Genomic DNA, 25805 nt, shown 5'->3' with positions numbered 1-25805 from the left:
TAGTAAATGGGAGGACATTATTCTGAACACTAGAAGGATTTTTTTTTCTTGTGCCTTAAAAAATAAGGCCTTGCACAAAAGGCCACATAGTGTGTGATCCAGTTTATGTGAAATGTCCAGAATAGGCAAATCCATGGAGACATGAAATGGGTTAGTGGTTGTCAGGGGCTGGGAGGGGGCTGGGATGACTGCTGATGGGGATGTGGCTTCCTTTTGGGGTGATGGAATATTCTGGAATTAGTGCAGTGGTTGCACAACACTGAACCTACTAAGAACCACTGAGCTGTGTATTTGAAACAAGTGAGCTTCATCCTATCAGAGTTATATTTCAACTAGAGGCCTGGTGCACGAAATTTGTGCACGGGGGGTGGGGGCAGTGTCCCTAAGCCCAGCCTGCACCCTCTCCAATCTGGAACCCCTCTCACAATTCGAGACCACTGGCTCCTAACCACTTGCCTGCCTGCCTGCCTGATTGCCCCTAACTGCCTCTGCCGGCCTGATCGCCACCTAACCACTCCCCTGCTGGCCTGATAGCCACCTAACTGCTCCCCTGCCGGCCTGATGGCTCCCAACTGTCCTCCCCAGCCAGCCTGATGGCCCTCAACTGCCATCCCTTACCGGCCTGATTGCCCCCACTGCCCTCCCCTGCTGGCCTGATCGCCCCTAACCGCCTCTGCCTCAGCCCCCACCACCATGGCTTTGTCCGGAAGGAAGTCGGATGTCTGGAAGATGGCTGGTCACGCAGTCTAATTAGCATATTACCCTTTTATTAATATAGATAGAGCTATTATTTTTAAAAAAATAAGACTTAAGTCTCAAGGGTATCTGAAGAGCTGTTTTGATTCTGTTATTGAATGTGAGGCATTCTACCCATGGTCACTGTCCTGTTGTAAAGCGGTGGAAATGGTGGCCTGGGCTAAGAGGCGTTGTTACTGCCATAGAGCAGCAGTTGGCAGGCCTCTCCCTCCAGGCCCGTCCTCTTTGCTGACCCTCTGCACTAACTCTCACCGCAATGTGGAAGGCGTAGTGTTTATGTGAGAGAAGGCCAGAGTTAGAGGGGACTACTCGGTGGTTCTGATCCTGATTTCTTCGAGATTTTGGATTAGCTTGCTGCCCATACACTGGTGAAAGGCCTGGAGTGAGCCCTGAGCTTCCTTTGAGGAAGAAGCCATGGTGACCCCCCCCCCCACACACACACACACAGTGGACACAGTCCTGGCCAGCAGTGGAAGTGGGAGGTGTCTTCGTCTAGGCAGGAGGATGACCACTTGCATTCTCATAATGGTTATTATTGGCATTTCCCATTTTACAGATGGGGAAACAGAGGCCTGGGAGGTTCAATAACTCAAAGCCAGGCCTATAGTATAGCATCCAGGCCATGGGAGAAGTGCCAGTGGGTACTGGCGGGTAGAGGACAGGAGGGTCAGGGGCATAGACTTCATCTCTTCCCTGCTGCCTGCTGGGGAGAGAAACTATAGGGTCAGGGTCTCTTCTAGGCCAGCATGTCCCAAGTGGGCAGGGGTCCCAGGACAGCACCCTAATTACCCTGCAGCACTCTCTGGGAAGTCCTGCCTAAGTGGGGGGCTTGAGAGCTTAGTGGGTCTGGAAATACAGAAATGGGAAAGCCCAGGGGCTGCAGTGCCCCCATCCTGTAGTTCCTGGACCCTCAGATGGCCAACCTGCCATCAATGGAGTATAGAGAGACTGCTCAGTCAGCTCTAAACCCTGTAATTTTATCTTTCAGGACAAACACCATGATGCTGCTCATGAAATCATCGAGACCATCCGGTGAGTGTGTCACCTGTGGGGGTGGGTCTGGCCTGGGGCCAGGGCCTGTTCCTGTCTTCTCATCACACCCACCTTCTCTCAGCCCAGTCCTTCTTGTGTTCCCTATCAGCATCTTGAGAAGACATGAAAAGTGTCAGAGTTTGGTTAGAGGAGTCCAGGTTGTCTGGGTGTGGACTGGATAGGTCCTGGTGCCTCTATGAACTTCGACTTCTCGTGGAAATTGATGGACAAGGGAACTCCTTTTTTCTTCCCCTTGTTTTACTCTCTCTTCCATCTTTCTCTGTCTTATTCCTATTGGATTTGGTGCTGTTTCAGCCACAGCCCCTTGGTGGACTGATTTTCCCTCCATATCCTCGGTAGCCCTCCAAAAGCCCAGTCCATGAGAGTGCAAGGAAGAACACAGGGTGTGTCAGTGATAATTTTGACAGAACCAGGAGGAAGGTGTCCTTTGCTGTGTCTAGTGGGCCTTCTCCTGGTATGGGACTTGAGGGTCTGGAGCCAGGAGGGAGGTACCCTCCACTCTGTCTCTAATGGGCCTTTTCTCCGTGCTGGATTGAGGGTCTGGAACAAACCCGAGCGATGACAGTGGCTACTTCCTGCTTTGCATATCCCACTCTTGGAAACCCCAATTTTTGTCAGTTTTCTCGGTAAACTCGCATGTCTATTTGTTGGCATCTTGCTGTGTTGTTTCTTTCTTTTTTTTTTTTTTAATTTCTTTATTGATTAAGGTGTCACATATTTGTCCTCATCCCCCCATTCCCATCCCCCACCCTGTGTTGTTTCTTAACATCCTTAGCAATGTATTCACCACCTTGGTCACACACCATGACATCCACATGAGCCTGCAGTAGCCAATGGCAGGGCCAGGTTGTGGTGTCTGTGGAAGAGTCAGGATGGGTGTCTCCACCCTGCTGTTTCGGAGCTGGTGACGTAACAGGCCCTGCAGCTCCCCCAGCTGCTTTGGTTTGATCTTGGGGCTGAGTAGAGTCTCCTTGAAAGATCGTTTTTTTGTTTTTTGTTTTTTTTTTAAATATATTTTATTGATTTTTTACAGAGAGGAAGAGAGAGGGATAGAAAGTCAGAAACATCGATGAGAGAGAAACATCGATCAGCTGCCTCTTGCACACCCCTTACTGGGGATGTGCCCACAACCAAGGTACATGCCCTTGACCGGAATCGAACCTGGGACCCTTGAGTCCGAAGGCTGACGCTCTATCCACTGAGCCAAACCGGTTTCGGCTTGAAAGATCGTTTTAAGGATGGGGTGAAATTATTTGCATGGATCTAGCAGGGTGCCATTGTTGAGATGTAGGATCTTTTTTTTTTTCTAGTATAATCCATAAACCACTCAGTTGGTGAAGCAGTATTACAGGTTGCTTAGTTTTATTTATCTATCTGTTTATTTAAAATACGTTTTTATTGATTTTAGAGAGAGGGAAGGGAGAGGGAAAGAGAAACATTGATTGGCTGCCTCCTGCATACCCCCGATTGGGGATCAAGCCCACAACCTGGGCATGTGCCCTGACTGGGAATCAAGCTGGTGATTTCTTGGTACGTGGGATGACACTCAACTGAGCTATACCGGCCAGGGCTGATTTATTTATATTTTCCATTTTATTATTTTTCTATATTTTTAAATTTTTTTGTTAATCCTCTCCTAAGGATATTCTTTTTTAAGAATATATATATTTTATTGATTTTTTACAGAGAGGAAGGGGGAGGGATAGAGAGTTAGAAACCTCAAATGAGAGAGAAACATCGATCAGCTGCCTCCTGCACACCCCCTACTGGGGATGTGCTTGCAACCAAGATACATGCCCTTGCCGAAACCGGTTTGGCTCAGTGGATAGAGCGTCAGCCTTCGGACTCAAGGGTCCCAGGTTCGATTCCGGTCAAGGGCATGTACCTTGGTTGCGGGCACATCCCCAGTAGGGGGTGTGCAAGAGGCAGCTAATCGATGTTTCTCTCTCATTTGATGTTTCTAACTCTCTATCCCTCTCCCTTCCTCCCTGTAAAAAATCAATAAAATATATTTTAAAAAAATACATGCCCTTGACCGGAATCGAACCTGGGACCCTTCAGTCTGCAGGCTGACTCTATCCCCTGAGCCAAACCAGCTAGGGCTGAGGATATTCTTTCCATTGATTTTCTAGAGAGAGGGGAGAAAGAGAAACATCCATCGGCTGCCTCCCGCAGGTGCCCCAATTGGGGCTGGGGATGGAGCCTACAACTGAGGTTTGTGCTCTTGATCCGAATGTTTTGTCTGAGGGCCAGTGCTCCAACAACTGAGCAAAACTGGCTAGGGCTGATTTATTGATTATTTGATTTTATTGATTTTAGAGAGGAAGGAAGAGAGAGAAAGAGATAGAAACATCAATGATGAAGGAGAATCATTGACTGGCTACCTCCTACAATGCCCCTACTGGGGATCGAGCCTGCAACCTGGGCATGTGCCTTGACTGGGTATTGAACCAAACCATGACCTCCTGGTTCATAGGTTGACGTTCAACCACTGAGCCACACCAGCCAGGCTGATTTATTTATTTTTAAAGAGGCTGCTGGTTAGATGGTGGAAGTGTTGTGGTTGAGAGAGGGAGGGCTCTGAGCTGGCAGCTTGGTTCTTGTCTACTCCTTGAAGGTGCTTCATGGTCGTCGGCCTCTCCACTGGGTTTTCCTCTGCAAAGTAGGGTGTCTTTTTGTCCTGCAGTACAGGGTGTCAGGCCAGTTTGAATCTGTGGAGCCAGCCTTTGGTTTGGAATCTCTAGTTGACCTGGTCTTCTCCTGGGCTGGCAGTGGCTGCTGACCTCCAGGCCTGAACCTCAAGTCCTGGATCTCAAAACAACTTCACCTTCTTCTCTCTTTGTCCCTACAGATGAGTTCTGTTCGTTGGCAGAGATGGGCGGTTACCTCATTTTTTCCCCCTCTCTCTTTTTTTTTCTTTTTACTTTTTATAATGGAGAATTTTCAACATATACAGAGGTAGTTGAGGGTATTCTTTCCAATATCATTACTTTAAAAAATGTAACTGAAATACACCAAATCACAGAAACTGCACATGTTTGAAGTGTGCAGTCTAAGTGGGATAGCTGTGCGCATTTCCATGCACAGCAATATCTCTATCCCCCACATTTCCTCATTTCCCCTGAATCCATCTCCCCCTTCGCTCTTATCCCCAGCAACCCTGATGTGCTTTCTGGCACAGCATGTTACTTTACATTTTCTAAAATTTTACCTATATGGAATTGTACAGCACATGCTGAGCACTCAGTTTTGAGATTCTCCATTGTGTGTACCAGTAGCTTTTCCTTTTTATTACTGAGCAGTGTGCTGTTGTAGGAGGGACCACAGTTCCTTCATCCTGTTCACCTGTCCACCACATGATGAATGTGTTTTCAACTCTGGGAGCCCAACGGGGGCTTTTTCATTTTGTCCTGTGTTCCTCTGACTTACCCCCGCCCATTCTGAGTCCAGCCTCACTTTCTGGAACCACAGGATGCTCCAGAGTCATTCTGAGTTTCCCACATCGCACCCTCGAATCGGCCACTTCTCTGGGGAGCTCTGCTTTGTTTTGCCATTTCTTGAGATTGAGTTGTTTGCAGTGAGTGCCTGGTGAGGTACTACAGGAGGTGTAGTGTAGCTGACTGCGGTTTTAATGACACCTCAATGAGTGGAAGCTTTTAACTGAGTTCATTCTTTGATGGTTAGTTGTCTGGGTCGCATCCAGGAAATCTTTGCCTCCTGAGTTGCAAAGAATACTGTCTTTTATTTTCTTCAAGAAGCTCTGTGGTTTTAACTTATACATTCAGATTTAAAATCAGTTGTGAATTAATCTTGGGTCTAACAAATGAGATTATAAAGATTATGAGGGTGAAAATTCAAGTTTTTTCCATCTGATACTTGGTGGTTCCAGACTCATTTGTTGTTATTTTTTTGGTTAATCCTCACCTGAGGATATTTTTCCCTTGATCTTCTAGAGGGAATGGAAGAGAGAGGGAAAGAGAGAGAGAAACATCGATGTGAGAGAAACACATCTATTGGTTGCCTCCTGCATGTGCCCCCACCAGGGTCTGGGCCTGGGAGGAGCCTGCAATCAAGGTACGTGCCCTTGACCAGAATCAACCCAGGACCCTTTGGTCTGCAGGCTGACGCTCTATCCACTGAGTCAAACCAGCCAGGGCTCCAGCTTCATTTGTTGGAAAGACTCTTTTTCTCCATTAAGTTACCTTGGTGCTTTTATCAAAATTTCATGTTTATATGTTTGTCTCTCTGGATTTTGTGTTCAGTGTCACTGCCCTATTTGTTTACCACATACTGCTGGTTACTGTAGATTTATAGTAAGTCCCAAAACAAGATAGTGTAAGTTTTGGAACAGTGCTGTTATTTTAAAAGATTATTTTGGCTGTTCCAGGTTCTCTGCCTTTGTGTGTCAATTTTAGAATCAGTTTGTCTGTTTCTCCAAAAAAGCTTGCTGGGCTTTTTTTAGGGATTACTTTGAGGTGGAGTCTAGTTTGAGGAGGAGGTTTAACAATATTGAGTCTTCGATCCCATGAACATTATTTGTTTATGTTGCCTTTAACTTTTCTCAGCATTTTTTTTTTTTTTTTTTAGTTTTCAATAGAGCTCTTGCAAGTCTTTCATTAAAATGATCTCTAAATATTTATGTTTTTTTAAGGATTTTTTTTTAATGGATATTTTTTAGAGAGGGAGGAAGAAAGAGAGAGAGAAACATTGATGTGAGAGAGATACTCAAGGGTCCCAGGTTCGATTCTGGTCAAGGGCATGTATCTTGGTTATGGGCACATACCCAGTAGGGATTGTGCAGGAGGCAGCTGATCGATGTCTCTCTCTCATCGATGTTTCTGGCTCTCTGTCCCTCTCCCTTCCTCTCTATAAAAAATCAATAAAATGTATTTTAAAAAATTATTTTTCTTTTTTAAAAATTTAATAAATCTTTATTGTTCAGATTATTACAATTGTTTCTCTTTTTTCCCCCCATAGCTCCCCTCCACCAGGTTCCTACTTCACCCACTGCCCTTACCTCCCCCCTCACTGTCCTCATCCATAGGTGTACGCTTTTTGTCCAGTCTCTTCCCACACCCCCCACTCCCCTTTTCCCCGGAGAATTGTCAGTCCACTCCCTTTCTATGCCCCTGATTCTATTATATTCACCAGTTTATTCTGTTCATCAGATTTTTTATTCCCTTGGTTTTTAGATTCACTTATTAATAGATATGTATTTGTTGTTCATAATTTTTATCTTTATCTTTTTCTTCTCCTCCTCCTCCTCCTCCTCCTCCTCCTCCTCCTCCTCCTCCTCCTCCTCCTTTTAGCATTTAATATAATTCTGGTTTGGTGGTGATGAACTCCTTTAGCTTTTTCTTATCTGTGAAGCTCTTTATCTGACCTTCAATTCTGAATGATAGCTTTGCTGGGTAGAGTAATCTTGGTTGTAGTTTCTTGCTATTCATCACTTTGAATATTTCTTGCCATTCCTGTCTGGCCTGCATAGTTTCTGTTGAGAAATCAGCTGACAGTCGTATGGGTGCTCCCTTGTAGGTAACTAACTGTTTTTCTCTTGCTGCTTTTAACCTTTTGCACTCGGATGTCGAGTATGACTCGACACGGTTAGCATCGGTAGCAGGAATCGAGAAAAAAGCAAGCGAATGCAAAGGGTTAATATTCTCTTTGTCTTTTGCTCTTGGCTAAAATTTTAATTATGATGTGTCTTGGTGTGGTCCTCTTTGGATTCCTTTTGTTTGGGGTTCTGTGCGCTTCCTGGACTTGTAAGTCTATTTCTTTCACCAGGTGGGGGAAGTTTTTGGTCACTATTTCTTCAAATAGGTTTTCAGTAGCTTGCTCTCTCTCTTCTTCTGGGACCCCCATAATTCTGATGTTGGTACGCTTGAAGTTGTCCCAGAGGCTCCTTACACTATCTTCAAATTTTTGGATTATTTTTTCTTTTTGCTTTTGCGGGTGTTTTTTGCTTCTTTGTATTCCAAATCTTTGACTTGATTCTTGCGATCCTCTAGTCTACTTTTAGGTCTCTGTATAATATTTTTTATTTCAGTCAGTGTGTGCTTAATTTCTAGTTGATCCTTTTTCATATCCTCGAGGGTCTTGTTAAATTTATCGGCCTTTTCTAGGAAATTCTTGAAAAACCTTATAACCGTGGTTTTGAACTCTATATCCATTCATTTGCTTTCCTCCATTTTCTTCATTTGTGGCCTGCCTTTTTGTCTCTGCATTTTAGCTGCTTCCCTGAGTTGATGGAGTGGCTTTGTGTGCTAGGTGTCCTAGCAGGGCCCAGTGGCTCAGCCTCCCCAGTTACCCGAGGTGGACACTCTTGGTGTGCCCCTTTGTGGGCTGTGTGTGCAGTCTTGTAGTTAAGCCTAGATTGTTGTTAGTATCACAGGGGGGAGTTGACCTCCAGGCCATTTGGCTGTGAGGATCAGCTGTGTCTCTGCTGGGAGAGCTTCTGTGCTCAGCTTGGATGGGGCAGAGTCTCAGGGTGGAGCAGACAGCCTTGGTTTCCCGTCAGCCCCGCCCTAAGAGGCCCCTGTGTCTCAGTGTCCCGCGGCAATGGCTGCACGCACCTCAGAGAGAAGGTTGCCCTGAGTTTCGCCTGCTGCCAGACAGTCCAGTTTCTCCCCGAATGAGTCTGGGTACCGGAACTGGAGTTCAGTGCAGTCGGGAGGTTTTGTTTCCCTCCCGAACGAGAAAGCTAGCTGCGCTTGCTGCCCGCCCTCTCCGAGTGCCACGAGTAAGCCAGCCGCGTATTCAGCCGCCCGCCCTTTCCGTGCACGCGGGTCTCCGCACCTCTGTCCTCCACAGCTCCTCTGAGTCTCAGTGTCCTTTTCTCTTTCCTTCTAGTTGTAGAGTTTCCACTCAGTCAGCTTTCCGGTGGTTCTGGACAATGTCCGCTCTGTCTTCCAGTTGCAGTTTTGAAATTGTGGAGGCAGCAGTATAGGTGTTTACCTATGCTGCCATCTTGGTTTCTCTCTTCTCTTCTTTTCTTTTATTCTTTGTTGTTGCTGGTATATATAAATATAGCTCATTTTTGCACATTGACCATGTGTTCTGCAACCTTGCTGAATTCACATCTTGAGTTCTAGAAGCGTCTCTGTAAATTCCATAGGGTAGACTACATACTGAATTGTGTATCTTGTGAACAGAGATAGTTTTGTTTCTTTCTTTCCAGTCAAGACTGTCAATTTGTTTCTCTTGTCATGTGGCACTGGCCAGGACCTCTATCTATCTCATACAGTGTTGAAGGAAGTTGGGGCCTACAGGCATCTTCACTGTTTCCACCCTCCTGGGAGTATGAGTCTTGCACCCAGTTTGGTGTTAGCTGTAGGGCTCATGGTCTCCTGCCTGAAACCATGTGTGCTGCTGATCAGAGGTTTCCCCATCAGGAGGTGCTCACTGGGAGTAAAGGGGCTCATTCTGTAAGCAAAGGAGAAGAGAGCAATATTGCAGCCTAGGGACCCTTGGGTCTGGGGAGCACTAGGGAGGTGACACGTGGGCTGTCCAGCTGGCCCTGGCAACTGAGTTTGGAATGGGTCTCCAGGGGAGGGTATCCAGACTTCTGAGGTAGGAGTGTGGTCTGAGTGTGTGGTCTGTGGGCATGATAAAGAAAACTGCTAGCTGGATTCAGTAGCTATTACGAGAAGTAATACTTCATGCAGTGAGAGGAGTCTTGCTAGATGACATAGGGACCCAGGGACAAAAAGAGCTGTTCTTTATTCCTTCTCAAGTATTCTTGTGTTCCCCACTCCACCCCCCATCCCCTGCAGAGCACAGAACCGAGCCAGCAGGCAAAGTGGAGCTGAGGGTGGTTTCTTCCCCAGAGACAATAGTTTCACACCTGACCCCATGACTTTTATTGAGCTGTCCTCCCCCATTTCTAATTTCCTGAGAGTTTAATATGAGTAGGGATTTAATTTTGTCATGTTCACTTTCTGCATCTGTTGAGATGACCATACTATTTTCTCCTTTATTCTATTAATGAGATAAATTACAGTGATTAATTATAGTGTTAAGCAACTCTTCATTCTTAGAATAAACCTCACTTGGTAAAAGTGTGTTGCTGAATTCATTTGTAATATTTGTGAAGGGTTTTTGTGTCTGTTGATGACACAAAAATCTTTCTTGTAATGTTTTTACAAGGCTTTTGTCTTCCTCTGGTTTTGGTATCTGGGTAATGTTAGCGTCATAAAACTGGAAACATTTTGGTGGAATTGGTGCTATTTCTTCTCAAATGTCTGATATGATTCACCAGTGAAGCCATCTGGCCTGGAGTTTTCTCCATGGGAAGGTATTTTATTAGGGAATCAGGTTATGTAATTGGATAGAGCTATTCAGATGTTCTGTTTCTTCTATGTCAGTTTTGGAAATTTTTGTCTTTCAAGGGATTTGTTCACTTCAACTATGTTGTTGAATTCATTGGCATGCCATTTTTCATCATATTCCTGATTTGCCTTTTATTCTCTGTATGATCTGTAGTGATGACTCCAGTTGAGTAATGAGGATATTTTCTTTTTATATTTAGAAGTAAACAGTGTTTAAGAAAGTTGAGAGTGAAATGTCCAGCCTGAATAATCATCTTCATTGTTGTTTCTGCTTTTGGATTTCAGATGGGTCTGTGAGGAAATCCCAGACCTCAAGCTCGCTATGGAGAATTACGTCCTAATCGACTATGACACCAAAAGGTAAGTGGGTTTCTGTCTGAGCTGCTTCTCTTCTATCTGAACACATGGTAGGGACACAGCCTATAATTAGTTCTTCTTTGATGGTACAAGCTGATCTGAAATTTCCTTTCAGAATTGGCTGTAATCTCTGTGGAGATATTTTATAGGAATTTTTTATCAGATATTAGCAGAGGCTGTCAGAGTGAGGATATAATTGAGAGTGCCACATTGTGCAACGAGACTTGGTCTGTGTGAAATCACCTCAAGTTAATAGTCGCTGTTTTCATAGCAGGCGACTCCAGCAGCCAAGCTTCCTACCCAGAAGCCACTGATGACCTGGCCTCTAGAGCCCCAGACACTCGTTAGCCCCAGTCCAACTCTCAATAACTGTACCCAGCCTTTTGGCCGCATTCAGCAGTTTCCTGCAGGCACATCCTGATCTCAGAGGAGAGTCTTGTGGGTGGAGAAGGGAGAGGCCAGCTCTGGAATGCCCGCTTGGAATTCTTTTATTTTTCTTTGAGAAAGAAAGATGACATTCCAGGCTCGTGTCCATTTTAGCTCTTGGCAGGCTAAAGGGTGGTGCTGTCTGTGGGCTTAGATAGCTCACTCTCGATGAAGATCATGGCCCACAGGAGCCCGGAAGCCCCCACACAGGGCCCAGCACTCGGGCGTCCCTTCCTTGACCTCACTTTTGTGTTTAGAGGCCTTGGTTCACGGTCAGCATTTCCCACCTCAGTCAGCCAGATTCTGTCCTCTCACCTCTTGCCATCCTTCCCATTTAATAATTGTTACCCAGTGTTGTAAAAAGAAGGGAACCAGCCTTGGTTGGTGTGGCTCTGTTGGTTGGAGCATCGTCCCATACACCAAAAGGTTACCCGTTCAATTCCTGGTCGGGGCACATACCCATGTTGTGGTTCAATCCCCGATTGGTGTGCGTACAGGAGACATTCAGTTGAAATTTCTCCCTCTCTCTCACTCTTCTCCTCTCTCCCTCCACCCCCTCTCTCCCCCTCTCCCTTCCTCTCTCTCTCAAATCAGTAAAAACATATCCTCAGGTGAAGATTGGAGGGGGGAAAAAAGGGAAATTGCACTCTCCTTGTCCAGGGCATCAACCATGCTGTGGGCCCCATGACAAAGTCCTCTTGCCCCTGGGGTGAGGATATGTAGGGGCACTGGCCCTTGCATGTCAACCACATAGTTGGTGAAGCATATCCTATATAATAAAAGGCTAATATGCAAATAGACCGAACAGTGGAATGACCGGTTGCTATGACATGCACTGACCAGCAGGGGGGGGCAGATGCTCAACGCAGGAGCTGCCCCCTGGTGGTCAGTGCACTCCCACAGGTCGAGTGCCACTCAGCCAGAAGCTGGGCTCATGGCTCTATGGCAGTCTGACATCCCCAGAGGGCTCCCGGACTGCAAGAGGGTGCAGGCTGGGCTGAGGGACCATCTGGAGGGCATGAATTTCATGCACCAGGCCTCTAGTCTTTAATAAAGGGGTGTCCACTGTTGTGCAGGGCCTACAGCAACAGATGTTTAAGAGGTGCTTTTGCTACAAGACGCTTGCATTGGAAGTTTAATGTTCTTCCTTTCATGTTAAGTTGACTTAGAAAAGACTGGAAGGATGTCAGAGTTGGCAGAGAGCAGTGGGGCCAGTCTGATGGCATCCCTCAAGGGACTGGTGCAACCTCAGGGTCAGGCGAGCAGTGGGACCATTTCTCTTTCAAGCAAAGGGACAGCAGGGATAGCCCGTGGGGCTGAACTTGGTCTGTTGGGGTGGATTCCTGTCTGGGGCTAGAGTGCAGGGATATGGCCCAGGTGCTCTGAGTTCCCGCCTCTGCTCATCCTTGCAGGAGAATGTCTCCCAGGGGTGGTCGGAGGCTGTGAGTGGTCACTGTGGTTGGGTTGAAGGGGTGATGTGAATGTTGGAGCACAGGAACTAAAATGCAGAATGGTGAATAGTGTAGTGGCTTCTGCCTGCGGCCACAGAAAGTGTGGGCCAGAGCCCTGGACCTGCTGCTAAGTCATCCTCCCATCTGGAATGTGCTGGAGCTCGTTTCTCCTGGTTACTGACTCATCGCATCAGCCCGCTCTGATGTTTCTGGTCACTGTCACTGTCGTTTGTGAGAACTCTTCAGGCTTTGGTGGTGGCTGCTCTGTCCTGCCCTTGAACTCTAGCTTTTTCAGTGGCACCTGCCATCCAAGGAAGTTGCAAAACTGTCATGTGGGCGCTGGTCTTAGTTGAATTTGTTACTTCTGTTAGGAAGGAAAGTGGCCCTAAACTCTGTAAATCTAGGGCTGAGAATGAGGGGTGGGGTGGGTATCAAAGATGCTTGTGGGGAGTAGTGGTTCTGTGTCCCGTGTGTGAAGGAGCCCATTACTCAGCTGGCATCACTGAGCAGATATAGAGAGCCCCAGGGATGCTCCTTTTATATAGCACAGAAACTTGGTACATGTCCTCCCCCTGTGGCACTGTGGACATCAGGGCTGGGTCACTTTCTGTGGGGCAGTCCTGGGCACTGTGGGTGCTGAGCAGCATCCCTGGCCCCCACCTATAAGATGCTAGGAGCACCCCAAGTCATGACAAACACAGATGTTCCCAGACATCACCCTGTATTCCTTGGGTGTATGACAATCCCAGATGAAAACCCCTGGGTTAGGGGATTTCATTGAAAATGAATACCTGAAATAAAATTGATCATGTTTGGGAGAATTTAGTTTCTTTTTTAAAATATTGTTGAAATTACTGAGCGTTCCCCTTTCCTCCCCCATTGACCCCATCCATCCTGATCCTGCACCTTCCCCAAGAATTTTGTTTCTTAAAAAACTACCCCCACTTGGCTGGCATGGCTCAGTGGTTGAATATCAACCTATGAACCAGGAGGTCATCGTTCGATTCCCGATCAGGGCATATGCTTGGGTTGCGGGTTTGATCGCCAGTGTGGGGCATGCAGGAGGCAGCTGATCAATGATTCTGTCTTATCATTGATGTTTTTGTCTCTCTCTCTCCCTCTCCTTTCTCTCTGAAATCAATAAAAAATATATATATTAAAAAAAAAAACCTCCCCCAAGCTCTCATTATATATCTATCACATGCTGCTTATATCTTTGAAAGTGTTGGAAACTTTTAAAAAGTTTTAGTAAACAGAAGTGATACCAGTGTGAAGGGGGGAGGTGCTGCCCTCCTTTCTGCAGTTAGGGAATCGGGCATGGTCCAGCAAAGCCAGTTGCCCTTTCTCTCTGTGGGTGTTCTCAGCACCCATCCAAGTCAGAGCCGAGGGCGGGAGGGCTGTGGGATCCAGCCAGGGAAAGAAAGGCTGTGAAAGCCTGCCTGCTGGGTTGGGGGTGAGGAATGGGGCTCTAGGAATGGCTTTGTGAACCCCTTTTCTGACCTATGGCCTGATGGGCACACCATTGACCTCGGGTTTGGCCTGTGAGTACAAGATACAGGCTTGTAGCCATGACTACCTCACCCTGAAACTCTTGGCCTAGCCTTGTGCCCATGTGGGGTACTCTTTGGTGCCCTGTGACCACTGGGTGGGAGCCAGTCTCTGCCTGACCCTGTGACACCTGTCCACATGCCATCCCCTCTTGGTGTCCTGTTCTGACCTTGGCAGTAACCAGCGCCTTTCTTTTGTCTTTTTCAGCTTCGAAAGCATGCAGAGGCTCTGTGACAAGTACAATCGGGCCATTGACAGCATCCACCAGCTGGTAGGTGGCCTCACTCTCCCCTCAGGCCTATCTCCTCATCTAGACCCCAACTGTGGTTCTCAACCCCATTGTCCTTCATTCACATTACTTGATCCCAAGAGGGGAAGGCCATGGCTGACGGGTGCTGGCTCTCTGCTGCTCTGGGCCCATTTCTTTTCCCAGGTAGATTTTCAGGAAGACAGCCATTCTGAGGCCAGGGTTCTGAGGTCAACAGGCTAACAACCCTGTTGTCTAGTGAGGCAGTATGGCAGCATGGCAGGGCCCAGGCAGTGAGCATTGTGTGCACTGTGGGCCTTGTTGCTCGCCAGTTACACACACGCATGCATGCATGCACACACATGCGCACCTATATACATATGTACTCTTATACATACTCAGGCTCATATACGCGCATGTACCCAGAGACACACTCATGTATACACACACTTGTATACACACATGCACGCTTTTTTTCAATAGGGAGCAGTAGCCTGGTGTTGGGGTGTGAAGGTTGTAGGGTGCATTTTCCCCTGTGTGATGCATTCCTGCACTTCCCTTGATGTCTGTAGTGGAAGGGAACCACGCAGCCCATGAAGCTGAACACGCGGCCATCCAATGGGCTCCTGCGGCACATCCTGCAGCAGGTTTACAACCACTCAGTGACGGACCCTGAGAAGCTCAACAACTACGAGCCCTTCTCCCCGGAGGTATATGGGGAAACCTCCTTTGACCTGGTCGCACAGATGATTGACGAGATCAAGATGACCGAGGACGACCTGTTTGTGGACCTGGGAAGTGGTGAGTGTGGGACAGGTGGCCCCAGGGTCATGCTCCAAGTCCCCAGACCTCCTCTGTGAAAAGTTCAGAGTGTGGGTTTGTTGGAGGGGGCAGGTCCTCCCTCAGACCCACTGCCCCAGCCGACCTTCTTGCAGATCCTCTGACTCCCCCAGAGATGGAGGAAACAGCTATATCCCAACAGGTTTCAACTAAGCCCCTTCTGCTTCTCAATACCCGGGTGGGGTCCCAGCTCTCTCCAGCTCCAACAGCCCCCTACTTCTTTGTTATGGGACATCCTCAGCACCAGTGGAGGCTACTGGGAGCAGGGCCTGTCTTAGTAGATTTAATTATCAGGAAATCCACAGGGGCCTGGCGGGTGTGCCCAAGATGAGCTTTGTAGAATGAGTAGACATCGGGCTGATTGATTCCTGGTAGGATATTCTGATTGGCATGACAGGGCTGATTATGTGACTGTCAAACATGAGATTGCTCTACTAGGAAACCTGTGCACAACCTTCCTTTCGGGTATCTTTGCCGTCCCCATGTGACTGTTTATACACTACAGCCTCACGCTTACAGACTTGAAAGCCCTGTCTCAAACAGGCACGTGTGTCCTTGACACTTGGGAACAAGATGACATTTTTGGTGGCGTCATCCTTAGTTTAAGCCCTTTTCAAGCACACAATTCATATTTTAATTAGAATGCATGTAGTTCAAAAGCCAGTTATCTAGAAGGCTGTTTAAGTTATCTCTCTTATATTGAAATAGTGATGATTTTTTAAAACCACCAGTCTTGTGCATGACTCTCACTGCCTCCCCTGCCCCTGGTAGGGACCCTCACAACCTTTACCTGTGGGCTTTCATTTACTTGTGTTTCTAAGTAGTGTGCTTATTTAAAATACACACACACACACACACACACACACACACACAACACACACGTGTGTGTGTGTGTGTGTGTGTGTGTGTGTGTATAATTGATTTCAGAGGGGAAGGGAGAGGGGGAGAAAGATAGAAACATGAGTGATGAGAGAGAATCATGGATAGGCTGTCTCTTGCATGCCCCACACTGGGGATTGAGCCTGCAACCTGGGCATGTGCCCTGACCAGGAATCGAACCCTGACCTTCTGGTTCATAGATCGACACTCAAACACTGAGCCACTCCAGCCAGGCATGTGTGCTTATTTTTAGTATTTGAATACATTCTATTCAAAATGGAAAATTGAAGGGCTCCTAACACATTATTTGAAATGCAAAGCTGACCTCTCATGGGAGGACAGGTTGCTGGCTAAAGGCCACAGTGCCAGCGCTGGCAGGCAACGCCCCTTTCCTGGATCTTGGCTCCGCCTGCTTGTCCGGCTGGGCAGTGATGCCACCAGGGACAGTGGTTTGGAGATCCCACTTCTGTTTTTCGGGGGGCTGTCTTGCCACCTCCAATCCCACTTTAAACGCAGTCAATGACAAGCATTAATGGTGTTCTCAAGGCGATGTCAAATCTGGTGAGCCTTGCTGTGCTGTGGCAGCAGTGTAGTGTGGATTCCAGAAAAATGGGAGCCTTACCCTGAGGCATCAGTCTCTGAGGGCTGTGTCTGTGTCTGGATAGTTCATGCTTCATCTGGCAATAGACCAATTCTAGTTGTGAGAGCTCAAGTGTGACAGCCATCCCCTAGTGAATGCTCATGCCTTCGTGGAGAGTCTGGGGGCTCTGCCTAATAGCCTCCTGACCACTGCCCACCTGGCTTCTCCCACCCTCCATCACGGTCCTACATCTGTGACTACCCCTCCCCCCACCTCTCTCTGAAGGAGTGGGCCAGGTCGTGCTGCAAGTCGCCGCGGCCACCAACTGCAAACATCACTACGGAGTCGAGAAAGCGGACATCCCAGCCAAGTACGCGGAGGTGAGCCATTTTGGGGACTCGGCCATGTCTTTGTGCTTCTTCTCTTTTTCACATCTGTTTGCCCCCATCGTCAGGTGGTTGGGATGGGGGTGTGGTGGACATGGGGAGGGAGGGTCATCCAGGCACGAGCTCTGGGGCTCTTTGGTCTCCAATGTGAGTTTGGGCTTCTGTTAGTGTGTTTCTGTTCCTCTGGAAACTATAGCCTCCTTGCCCCAGGGTGGGGTCAGCTGGTAACACTGCAGAGTAAATGGGTCCGAGCATCATCTCATCCAACAGAAATGTTTGTGGTTTGGACTCTGGTGGCCTCCAGTTCCCTGGAGGTTGGATACTATCATGGCCCCATAGTCTACCATCCATGGGACCCCCAGAATCCTGCTGGAGCTGTTGCTTACTGGTTGTGTGGGTGGAGGGGGCAGACTGGCAGTCTCAGCTTAATCTGTCAGAGTGGGAGGGGAACGAGGGGTTGAATGGGCCTCGAGGAGCCACAGGCCACCTGCCCAAGTTCCTCTGCCTTCCTGGCTGTTCTGGATTTCTGATGGGCTGTCTGATGTTGTTCCCTTGCAGACCATGGACCGAGAGTTCAGGAAGTGGATGAAATGGTATGGAAAAAAGCATGCAGAATACACAGTGAGTGCCATCGCTCCATGCCTCCTTGGCTAACAAATCCCCTATACTTTCTCCTTCTCCCAGACCCGCCGTTCATCTCCTGTGGGATCCAGCTCATCCCCACTGGGGAAGCCCCTCCTCACCCATTCTTGCCCCAGCCTAGCCCGAGCTGGGCATGTGGTGTTGCTGGAGGAAGGCCTGCTTAGCTCCCTTCAGGAGCCCCTTGGATGGGACGGCTGACATTACCCAGAAGTTCTCCCTCCTCTCTTCCCCTCTTTTTCACCCCTTCTTGGTCATGCTCATCTTCCTCTTTCAGGGGCCACCTTGGGGACAGGTGGTTCTAACTCCTGCTCCATGCTTTCAGAGAACAGAGGTGGCACATCGTGGCATCTTTCTCAGACCTTGGTTAGCACAAAGGTAATCATTGCCTGCCCTCTGCGTGTCTCCAGAACCGGATGAGCTCTCGGAAAGCACTTGTTGTGCTCCTTTCATGTTGTGCGTGTGTGTGTGTGTGTGTGTAGTGGAGCTGGAGCAAGGTGGGTAAGTAGAGTGTGGAGGAAACAGCTGCTTCCGCCATCCACTGGCCAGTTGAGTGGCATCTTTCTCTTGCTGCCTTCACAGCAGCATGTGATCCAACCCAGAAGCCCCTTTTCTTGGCAAGGCTGTGATTAGGGGCAGCATTCTCTACGGCTCTCTAGGCTGCCCCTTGGTCTTCATCATTCAGACCAGCCTTTCATCGACAAGGTTCCTCAGGGCCTGGCCTGGATCCTCTGGTCTCTCTGCTTCTTCTGCCCAGGGCCTCTACATCCACTTCTTGAAATGCATTTCCATGCTCAAGACTCCCTGTTCATCTTTCTACCTGGGTTTCCTGCTGCCCATGGACATACAGCTGTAATGCAGTGTCTATTCATTTGGTGTGGGTCCAAAACCAGATTTTTAACAGGTCCTTCTCTTCCTGTCTCAGTTCATTACCTACCACTTCCTGTCTCAGTTCATTACCTACCACATACCCAGTTGTTGAGGCCAAAACCACTTAGATTCTACCTGGTTCCACCAGCTTGTCCTGTGGCCCTTCCCTCCCAAAGGGCTCTCACAACTGTTCAGTCCTCTCCCTCTGTATTGTCACCAGTTTAGAGCAGGCTGTCCCATTGAGTGGAAATTGATGCCCCTGAGATTTTAGGGAAATGGATTAAATCGTATAATCATAGTTTAGGGATTGATCGGGAGTATGGGAGAGTAGGAAAGAAGAAATTTCCTGCTCCTTGGAAACAATATAACAGCTTCTTCTTTCACAGATCATGTCTTTGGTGTATTTAAGAGTCCTCGCTAAACCTAAGGTCACCTAGGTTTACCTTCACAATATCTTATAGGAGTTTTAGTTTTGTGTTTTACATTTAAGTCTATAGTCTATTTAAGTTAATTTTTGTGAAGGATGTAAGGTCTGGGTCTTAATTCATTTCTTTGTATGTGGAGATTAAGTTGTTCCAGCACCATTTGTTGTGAAGACTGTCTTTACTCCTTTGTCAGAGACCAGTTGGCTATATTTGTGGTGGTCTGTTTCTGTGCTGTCTGTTCTGTCCATTAGTCTATGTCTCTGTCCTGTCACCTGAGAATATTTTTTCCATTGATTTTTAGAGAGTGGAAGGGAGGAAGGGAGAGAAACATTGATTGCCTCCCTCATGCCCCCTGACCTGGGATGGAGGTTGAACCTACAACCCAGGTACGTGCCCTTGGCCAGGAATCAAACCCTCGACCCTTCGGTGCTCGGGGTGGTGCTCTAACCACTGAGCAACACAAGCCAGGGCAACACACGTCTCTCTCTGTGTGTGTTTGCTTATTCATTCATTTTTTATAAAATCTTTTTGTTGTTGTTGTTTTGTTAATCCTCACCCGAAGATATTTTTTCATTACTTTTTAGAGAGAGTGGAAGGGAGAGGAAGAGACTGAGAGAAACATCGATGTGAGAGAGACACATCCATTGGTTGCCTCCTGACACACCCCAACCAGGGCCAGGGAACCTGCAACTAAGGTACGAGCCCTTGACTGGAATGGAAACTGGGACCCTTCAGTTTGTGGGTCTGTGCTCTATCCACTGAGCCAAATGGTCTAGGGCTAAAATCTTTTTTTAAGAGTAGTTTTAGGCTTACAACAAAATTGAGAGGAAGGTACAAAGATTTCCCCTATACTCCCTGTTCCCACACATGCCTAGTCTTCCCAATTATCAACATCATTCGCCAGAATAGTGACTATACTTTGACACATGATAATCACCCGAAGTCTATACTTTACCTTAGGATTCAGTCTTTGTGGGTTTTTTAAAAAAATATATTTTTATTGATTTGAGAGAGGAAGAGAGAGAAACATCAATGATGAGAATCATTGATTGGCTGCTTCCTGCACGCCCCCCACTGGGGATCGAGCTGCAACTCTGGGCATGTGCCCCTGACCAGAATCGAACCTAGGACCCTTTGGTCTGCAGGCCGATGCTCTATCCACTGAGCCAAACCAGCCAGGGCATTTTTTTTAAGGGTTTAATCTTGATGTTGTGTATTCTATGGGTATGAACAAATGTATAATGACATATATTCATTATTATAATATACAGAGTATTTTCACTGCTGTTTCCATAGTTTTGCCTTTTCCAGAATGTCATATAGTTGGAATCATACAGTATGATTTTCTTTCAGATTGGCTTTTTCCCCCCCCACTTAATAGCATGCATTCAAGCTTCTTCTATGTGTTCTTATAGCTTGATAGCTAATTTCTTCTTAGTACTGGAGAATATTCCATAATCTTTAGGTATCACAGTTTATGTAATTATTCACCTACTGAAAGGCCTCTTGGTTGCTTCAAAATTTTTGCAATTATAAATAAAGCTGCTATAACCATGTGTGCACTGAGTTTAGTGAGACATAAGTTTTTAAGTTCTTTAGAATATCAGTGAACTTAATTGCTGGATAGAATACATGCTGTATTGATTACTGTAGCTGTAGAGTAAGTCTTGAAGTCGGGTAGCATCAGTTCTCTGACTTTGTTCTTCAATATTGTGTTGCCTATTTATATGGAGACCTTTTGCCTCCGTATAAACTTTAGAATCAGTGTGTCAGTATCCACACAACAACTTGCTAGGATTCTGATTGGGATTGGGATGAATTTGTAGGTCAAGTTGGGAAGAGCTGACATCTTGACAATATCGATTATTCCCATTCATAAACATTGACTTTCTCTCCATTCATCTAGTTCTTTGGCTTCTTTCATCAGAGCTTTGTACTTTTCCTCACATAGATTCTTGTACATATTTTGTTAGATTTATACCTAAGTATTCCTCTCCTTTTGTTGTGATGCTGATAATAAATGGTGTTGTCATTTTAATTTCAAATTCTATTTGTTTATTGCTGGTTTATAAGAAAGCAACTGACCTTTACATATTGTATTTTTTAAAATATATTTTTTTTATTTCAGAAAGGAAGGGAGAGGGAGAGGGTGAGAGAGATAGAATCATCAATGATGAGAGAGAATCATTGATTGGCTGCCTCCTGCACACCCGCTTATTGGGAACAAGCCTGTAACCTGGGCACAAGCCCTGACAGGAAATTGAACTTCCTGGTTCATAGGTTGACACTCAACCATTGTGCAACACTGGCTGGGCTACATATTGTATAGTAATATATAATAATACCTTTACCCTGTAACCTCACTATAATTGCTTATTAGTTCCAGGTTATTTTTTGTGAATTCTTTCAGATTTTCTGCATAGATGATCATGTCATCTGCAAACAGACAGTTTTATCTCTTCCTCCCCAATTTGTACACCTTGTGTTTACTTTTCTTGTCTCATTGCATTAGCTAGGACTTGCAGTACAGTGTTGAAGAGCGGGGGTGAGGGGTCATCTTGCCTGGTTCCTCATCTTAGTGGGAAAACCTCAAGTTTCTCGCCATGGAGTATGACATTCGCTGTGGATATTTTTTCTGAAGTTGACAGAGTTCCCTATTCTTTTTTTTTTTTTTAATATATTTTATTGATTTTTTACAGAGAGGAAGGGAGAGGGATAGAGAGTTAGAAACATCGATGAGAGAGAAACATCGATCAGCTGCCTCCCACACACCCCCCACTGGGGATGTGCCCGCAACCAAGGTACATGCCCTTGACCGGAATCGAACCCAGGACCTTTCAGTCCGCAGGCCGACACTCTATCCACTGAGCCAAACCAGTTTCGGCAGAGTTCCCTATTCTTAATTTGCTGAGAATCATTATCATGAAAAGGTGTTGGATTTTACTATACATTTTCTGCATCTGTTGATACAACCATGTGGTTTTCTCATTGTGGTCTGTTGATGTGATGGAGGTTCATTGAGCTGACTGTCCACATCTAGGGTAAATCCCACTGGCTCATGGTGTGTGTTCTCACATGTTGTTGGGTTTTTGGTTTGTTCCTGTCTAGTTGAGAGTTTTTGCATCTATGTCTTAGTTGGTGGTTTCCCTTTCTTGTACTATCTTTGGTTTTGGTGTTGGCGATGCTGGCCTCGTACAGAGTTTGGAGTGCTCCTTCTGCTGCTCATTTGATTTTCCTCGGCTAGGACTTGCACATTCAGGGCGTGGGCCTAGCTCTTCTTCCCTTTTTACTGGTGGAATGTCTTCCAGAATTTTTTCTGCACAGTGCAAGGTGAGGAGTCATCTCCTTTGACCTCTCCTGTTTCTCCAACACCTAAAGTTCTCTGGCATTTGTCCTGCAGGCTGATTGGGTAGTAAGTCCAGCTGCTTTTTGTTCCCAGGAAACATCTTCCCACCTGATTGTTATATCTACTGGCTGAGAGTTCCAGATAGCTAACCATTTTCCTAAGACTTAATGGCTTCCTTAAAACACAGGATATTTTGGGGCTTTTATAAAAGATTTTTTGTTGATTTTTGGAGAGAGAGGGAGGGTGGGAGAGGAGAGAGAGAAAAAAACATTGATGTGATAGTGAAACATTGATTGGCCGCCTCCCACATGCCCCCCACCTGGGCTCAAGCCCGCAACCCAGGCATGTGCCGACTGGCAATCTTTTGGTGCATGGGAAAATGCCAAACCAACTGAGCCACACAGGCTGGGCTCAGGTTTTTAAGTTCAGAAAATACTTTCTGCTTCTGGTGAGTGAGCCTAACAGTTCCAAGTACACAGTATAAGAGTTTTTATTGACCTGGTTCCCAGAATAGCCCCAGTCAATCCACCTGTTGCCTTCAGCACTCTGCAGTTTGGAGGAAGCTGCAGGGGGCAGGGGGTTGGGGGGCTTGCCCTGGGCACTTCATTTATCCTTCCTTCTTCCTTCTGTCACCATCCAGTGGCAGCACCTAGCCCTGTGAGTGTTTGGGGGTCAGTGATGCGTCTGAACATTGTGCTACATCGATGGGCACACAGGAGAGCTCCCTGCATGGAAACCATCTCATTCTTTGGGTCTCATGGGGCTTAGGGTGCTTATTAGCCCAATGTGGCTCCTGCGAAGTGGCAGGGAGCAGAATTTGACTAAAAGGACACTTGGTTTTAGCCTTGGTGGGATCTGGAACAAGCTGGCCGTAGGCTGAGCAGCCTTCTGTGCCTTTGGTGTCTTCTCCCTTGCTTCCAGAGCTCGTCCTGTCTGGCGCAGCCCTGCTCCAAGAGAATCTGCCTGATTGCTGGATGCCTGGATTTGGCAGGAATGTGTCCTGGGTTTTGAGAGAAGTCCCATAAGCTTTCTGTGGCTTCGACCAGGCGCTGGGTTGGCAAGTGCAGTCTTGCCTCCTGTTACTTAAGAACTGGAGAGCAAACAAAGCCAACAGGAGCCTAAAAATAGACCAACTTCTCTACGCCCCAGAGCCTACTACACAGGGCCAAGGATCCCTCGTGGCCCTCTTCCTCCTCTGTTTCCCTCTCTATCTGCAGAGGTACTGCCCAGTCAGGCAAGGCCAGCCTCTGTCCTTGACCCTCCCTGTCCTGCAGCCCAGCAGTTCCCAGTGTCCAGGACCTTCCTGCCCACTCATATGTCTCCTTCCATTGGTGCCCTATCTGCTCCTTCCACTTGGTTCTGTCTGCTTATCTGTCATACCTCCACCTGGGAGATGCTTCATCCAGCTCTGCCCAAGCTGATGTCCAGAACCCCTGCAGTACCTCAGTCATCTGCTCACAACCTGATTGTGTGCTCTTGGTTCCCAGTGATGGGCCTGGCACACAGGTTTCACTCTTCCAAAGTGTGACACTTTGGGCAGCTGCGGCCTCATGGAAGTGCTGCGTGGGAAAGGTGTCCTGCAGCTGTGGACCTGCCTCTGCACCTGGGGATAGGTGCCTTTCCGGGAAGTGTCTCAGGGCCTCCACCTGGGTAAGAGCTGCCCCCTCTGGCTTGTCCACATTAGGACAGCCTAGTGCTGCTGACAGGCAGACCCAGACGGTGCAGAGCTGCTAGGCACTGGAATGCTGGCTGCTTTGTCCTTAGGAAAGTCATCTGTGAGCTGTGTGCGTTCTGGAGATTGGCACCTTTACTGTGATCCTGCCTGGGTTGAGTCCCTGGAAGTCAGGCAGTTCAGCAAGCATTGTCTGTATAGATCTGTGACTGCTCCAGGCAGATTGGCAGAATGACAAAGCCTGGAGCCTCCTATCAGTGGTTCTTGCTCACCTGGCTTTGGGTGGGGCCTGCCTTCGTCTCCCCATTGGAGTGGATGCTTCATACAGACTATGCTCTTTTTCCTGGATGCTGAGAGCATGTGAATTCTGTGAGGGGTGGGTGGTGGCTCCCAGGAGGATGTCTGTGGTAAGGTGGAGCTGGCTGGGACAGGGGTGTGATCACCCTGCCTGAGTCAGACTGTGGACCTACCTGCTGGCTTGGAACATGAGTAAATCTGGTTTCCCTGTGGAAAGGATGATGTGTGTGCTGGGGGCTCCTCCCATCTCTCTTTTCCCTCATGCGTGTCTCCACAGATGGGAGAAATAGGAGAACTCAGTGATTTTGGGGCCAGTCACAAGGTTTTTTTCGGGGGGAACGTGCACATCTTTATGGCCAGAGTTAGCTCAGGCACATTTGCCTCAGTAACACAGAGCCCACTTAGGCAATCACTCCTTGGGTGGTCATGGCACAAGAGAGGAGGGGCCTGGCAGGCAGAGGCGAGGACTATGGCTGTTTCCTTGCCTTAAGTATGAGGTCAAAGGGAGCAGTGGTGCCTTGGCTTGAAACAGTGTGGCCTGGATGGGGGAGCCTCCAGTCAGAGAGAGGCCACACCAGGAGGAACCTAAAATCACCTGCATCAGGGTTTTCAGGATCACCCCCAGGTTTGTGGATTTGCAGGGAAGACCCAGGACAAAGCAGATAGTCTTCCTCATGGCTATGGTTTATACAGGTAGAAGATAGATGTTAGGCCTGCCCTAGGAGCTTTGTCTTATACAGTTCCAGTGAGGACTTTGGCCTCGAGTCACTTCCCCATGTCTTGGCTGGGCTGTTCATTGGTAGCGATGGCAGATTCAGAACGTTCCTCAGGTGAGGAGAGGATTCAGCGATAGGATACAACCAGGATGTGGGCGGGTCCTCCCACAGCACCTGAGTGGTTTAGAGAACGGGCCACTTCCTCATGCCCTGTGCCACCACATCATATCATGTCACAAGATATCCTGGGTGGTTTCCCTGTGTACACTGGAGGACACAGGATTTGCAACTGCTCCTGCCCCGGACACATGGTCTCACTGCATTGCGGCAGTAGCACCTGTAGGATCCTTTGCTCAGGGTCTTCCTGAGAGAGATGCAGTGCCCATTGGGCACCTGCTGTCTTCTCGAGAAGGGGTTCCTGGTCACTTCACAGCACTTGTGGTATGGATGAGGGCCCACCAGCAGTCCCCGAGCCCGTGACAACCACTAACCCAGCTCCTGTCTCTGTGGATTTGCTTATTCTGGGTATTTCACATAAATGGAATTACACACTTGGTGACTTTTTGGGTCTGGCTTCTCTCACTGAGCATCATGTTTTTAAGGTCCATCCATGTAAGCAAGTGTCAGTGCTTCACTCCTTTTCATAGCTGAGCAATACTCGGAGTATGGATAGGTCATGTGTGTGTATCTGTCCATCCATGGATGGGCATTGGGTTGTTCCCACCTTTGGGCTGCTGAGAATCTGTTTTCGATGTCCAAGGACAGGTTTTTGTGTGGACATGTTTTCAGTTGTGATGGTGATAGCCTTTGAAGAATTACAGAACTAATTTTTTTGTTTTGGTAAATATTACAGCTCTAAACAGTTCAGTTATTTAGAACTGTGTCCTCTTGGATAGACTTTGTCCTTGAGGCAGAATGACATTAGTCCGCTAATAAAAGCAGTACTGAGAGCAGGTTTTAAAATTCCAAACGGCACTGTTCTCAGGTACA

At 47.4% G+C, this 25805-nt stretch overlaps 1 protein-coding gene across 1 annotated transcript in view; it reads left to right on the top strand.

The window, feature by feature from the left end:
• The window catches only part of DOT1L (DOT1 like histone lysine methyltransferase), a 68018-nt gene that overhangs the window by 13128 nt on the left and 29085 nt on the right, over positions 1 to 25805 (top strand). Inside the window, exons 2-7 of the mRNA XM_028159286.2 lie at positions 1745 to 1788; positions 10422 to 10496; positions 14126 to 14189; positions 14738 to 14966; positions 16750 to 16844; positions 17409 to 17471. Of these exons, the coding sequence (XP_028015087.1) occupies positions 1745 to 1788; positions 10422 to 10496; positions 14126 to 14189; positions 14738 to 14966; positions 16750 to 16844; positions 17409 to 17471 (570 nt within the window). The remainder of the gene's footprint in view (positions 1 to 1744; positions 1789 to 10421; positions 10497 to 14125; positions 14190 to 14737; positions 14967 to 16749; positions 16845 to 17408; positions 17472 to 25805) is intronic.

This window comes from Eptesicus fuscus, chromosome 6, assembly GCF_027574615.1.
Source record: "Eptesicus fuscus isolate TK198812 chromosome 6, DD_ASM_mEF_20220401, whole genome shotgun sequence".
In the NCBI taxonomy this organism is placed as follows: Eukaryota; Metazoa; Chordata; class Mammalia; order Chiroptera; family Vespertilionidae; genus Eptesicus; species Eptesicus fuscus.
Note: the sequence above shows the minus strand (reverse complement) of the source record. Positions and strands in the feature narration are given on the sequence as shown.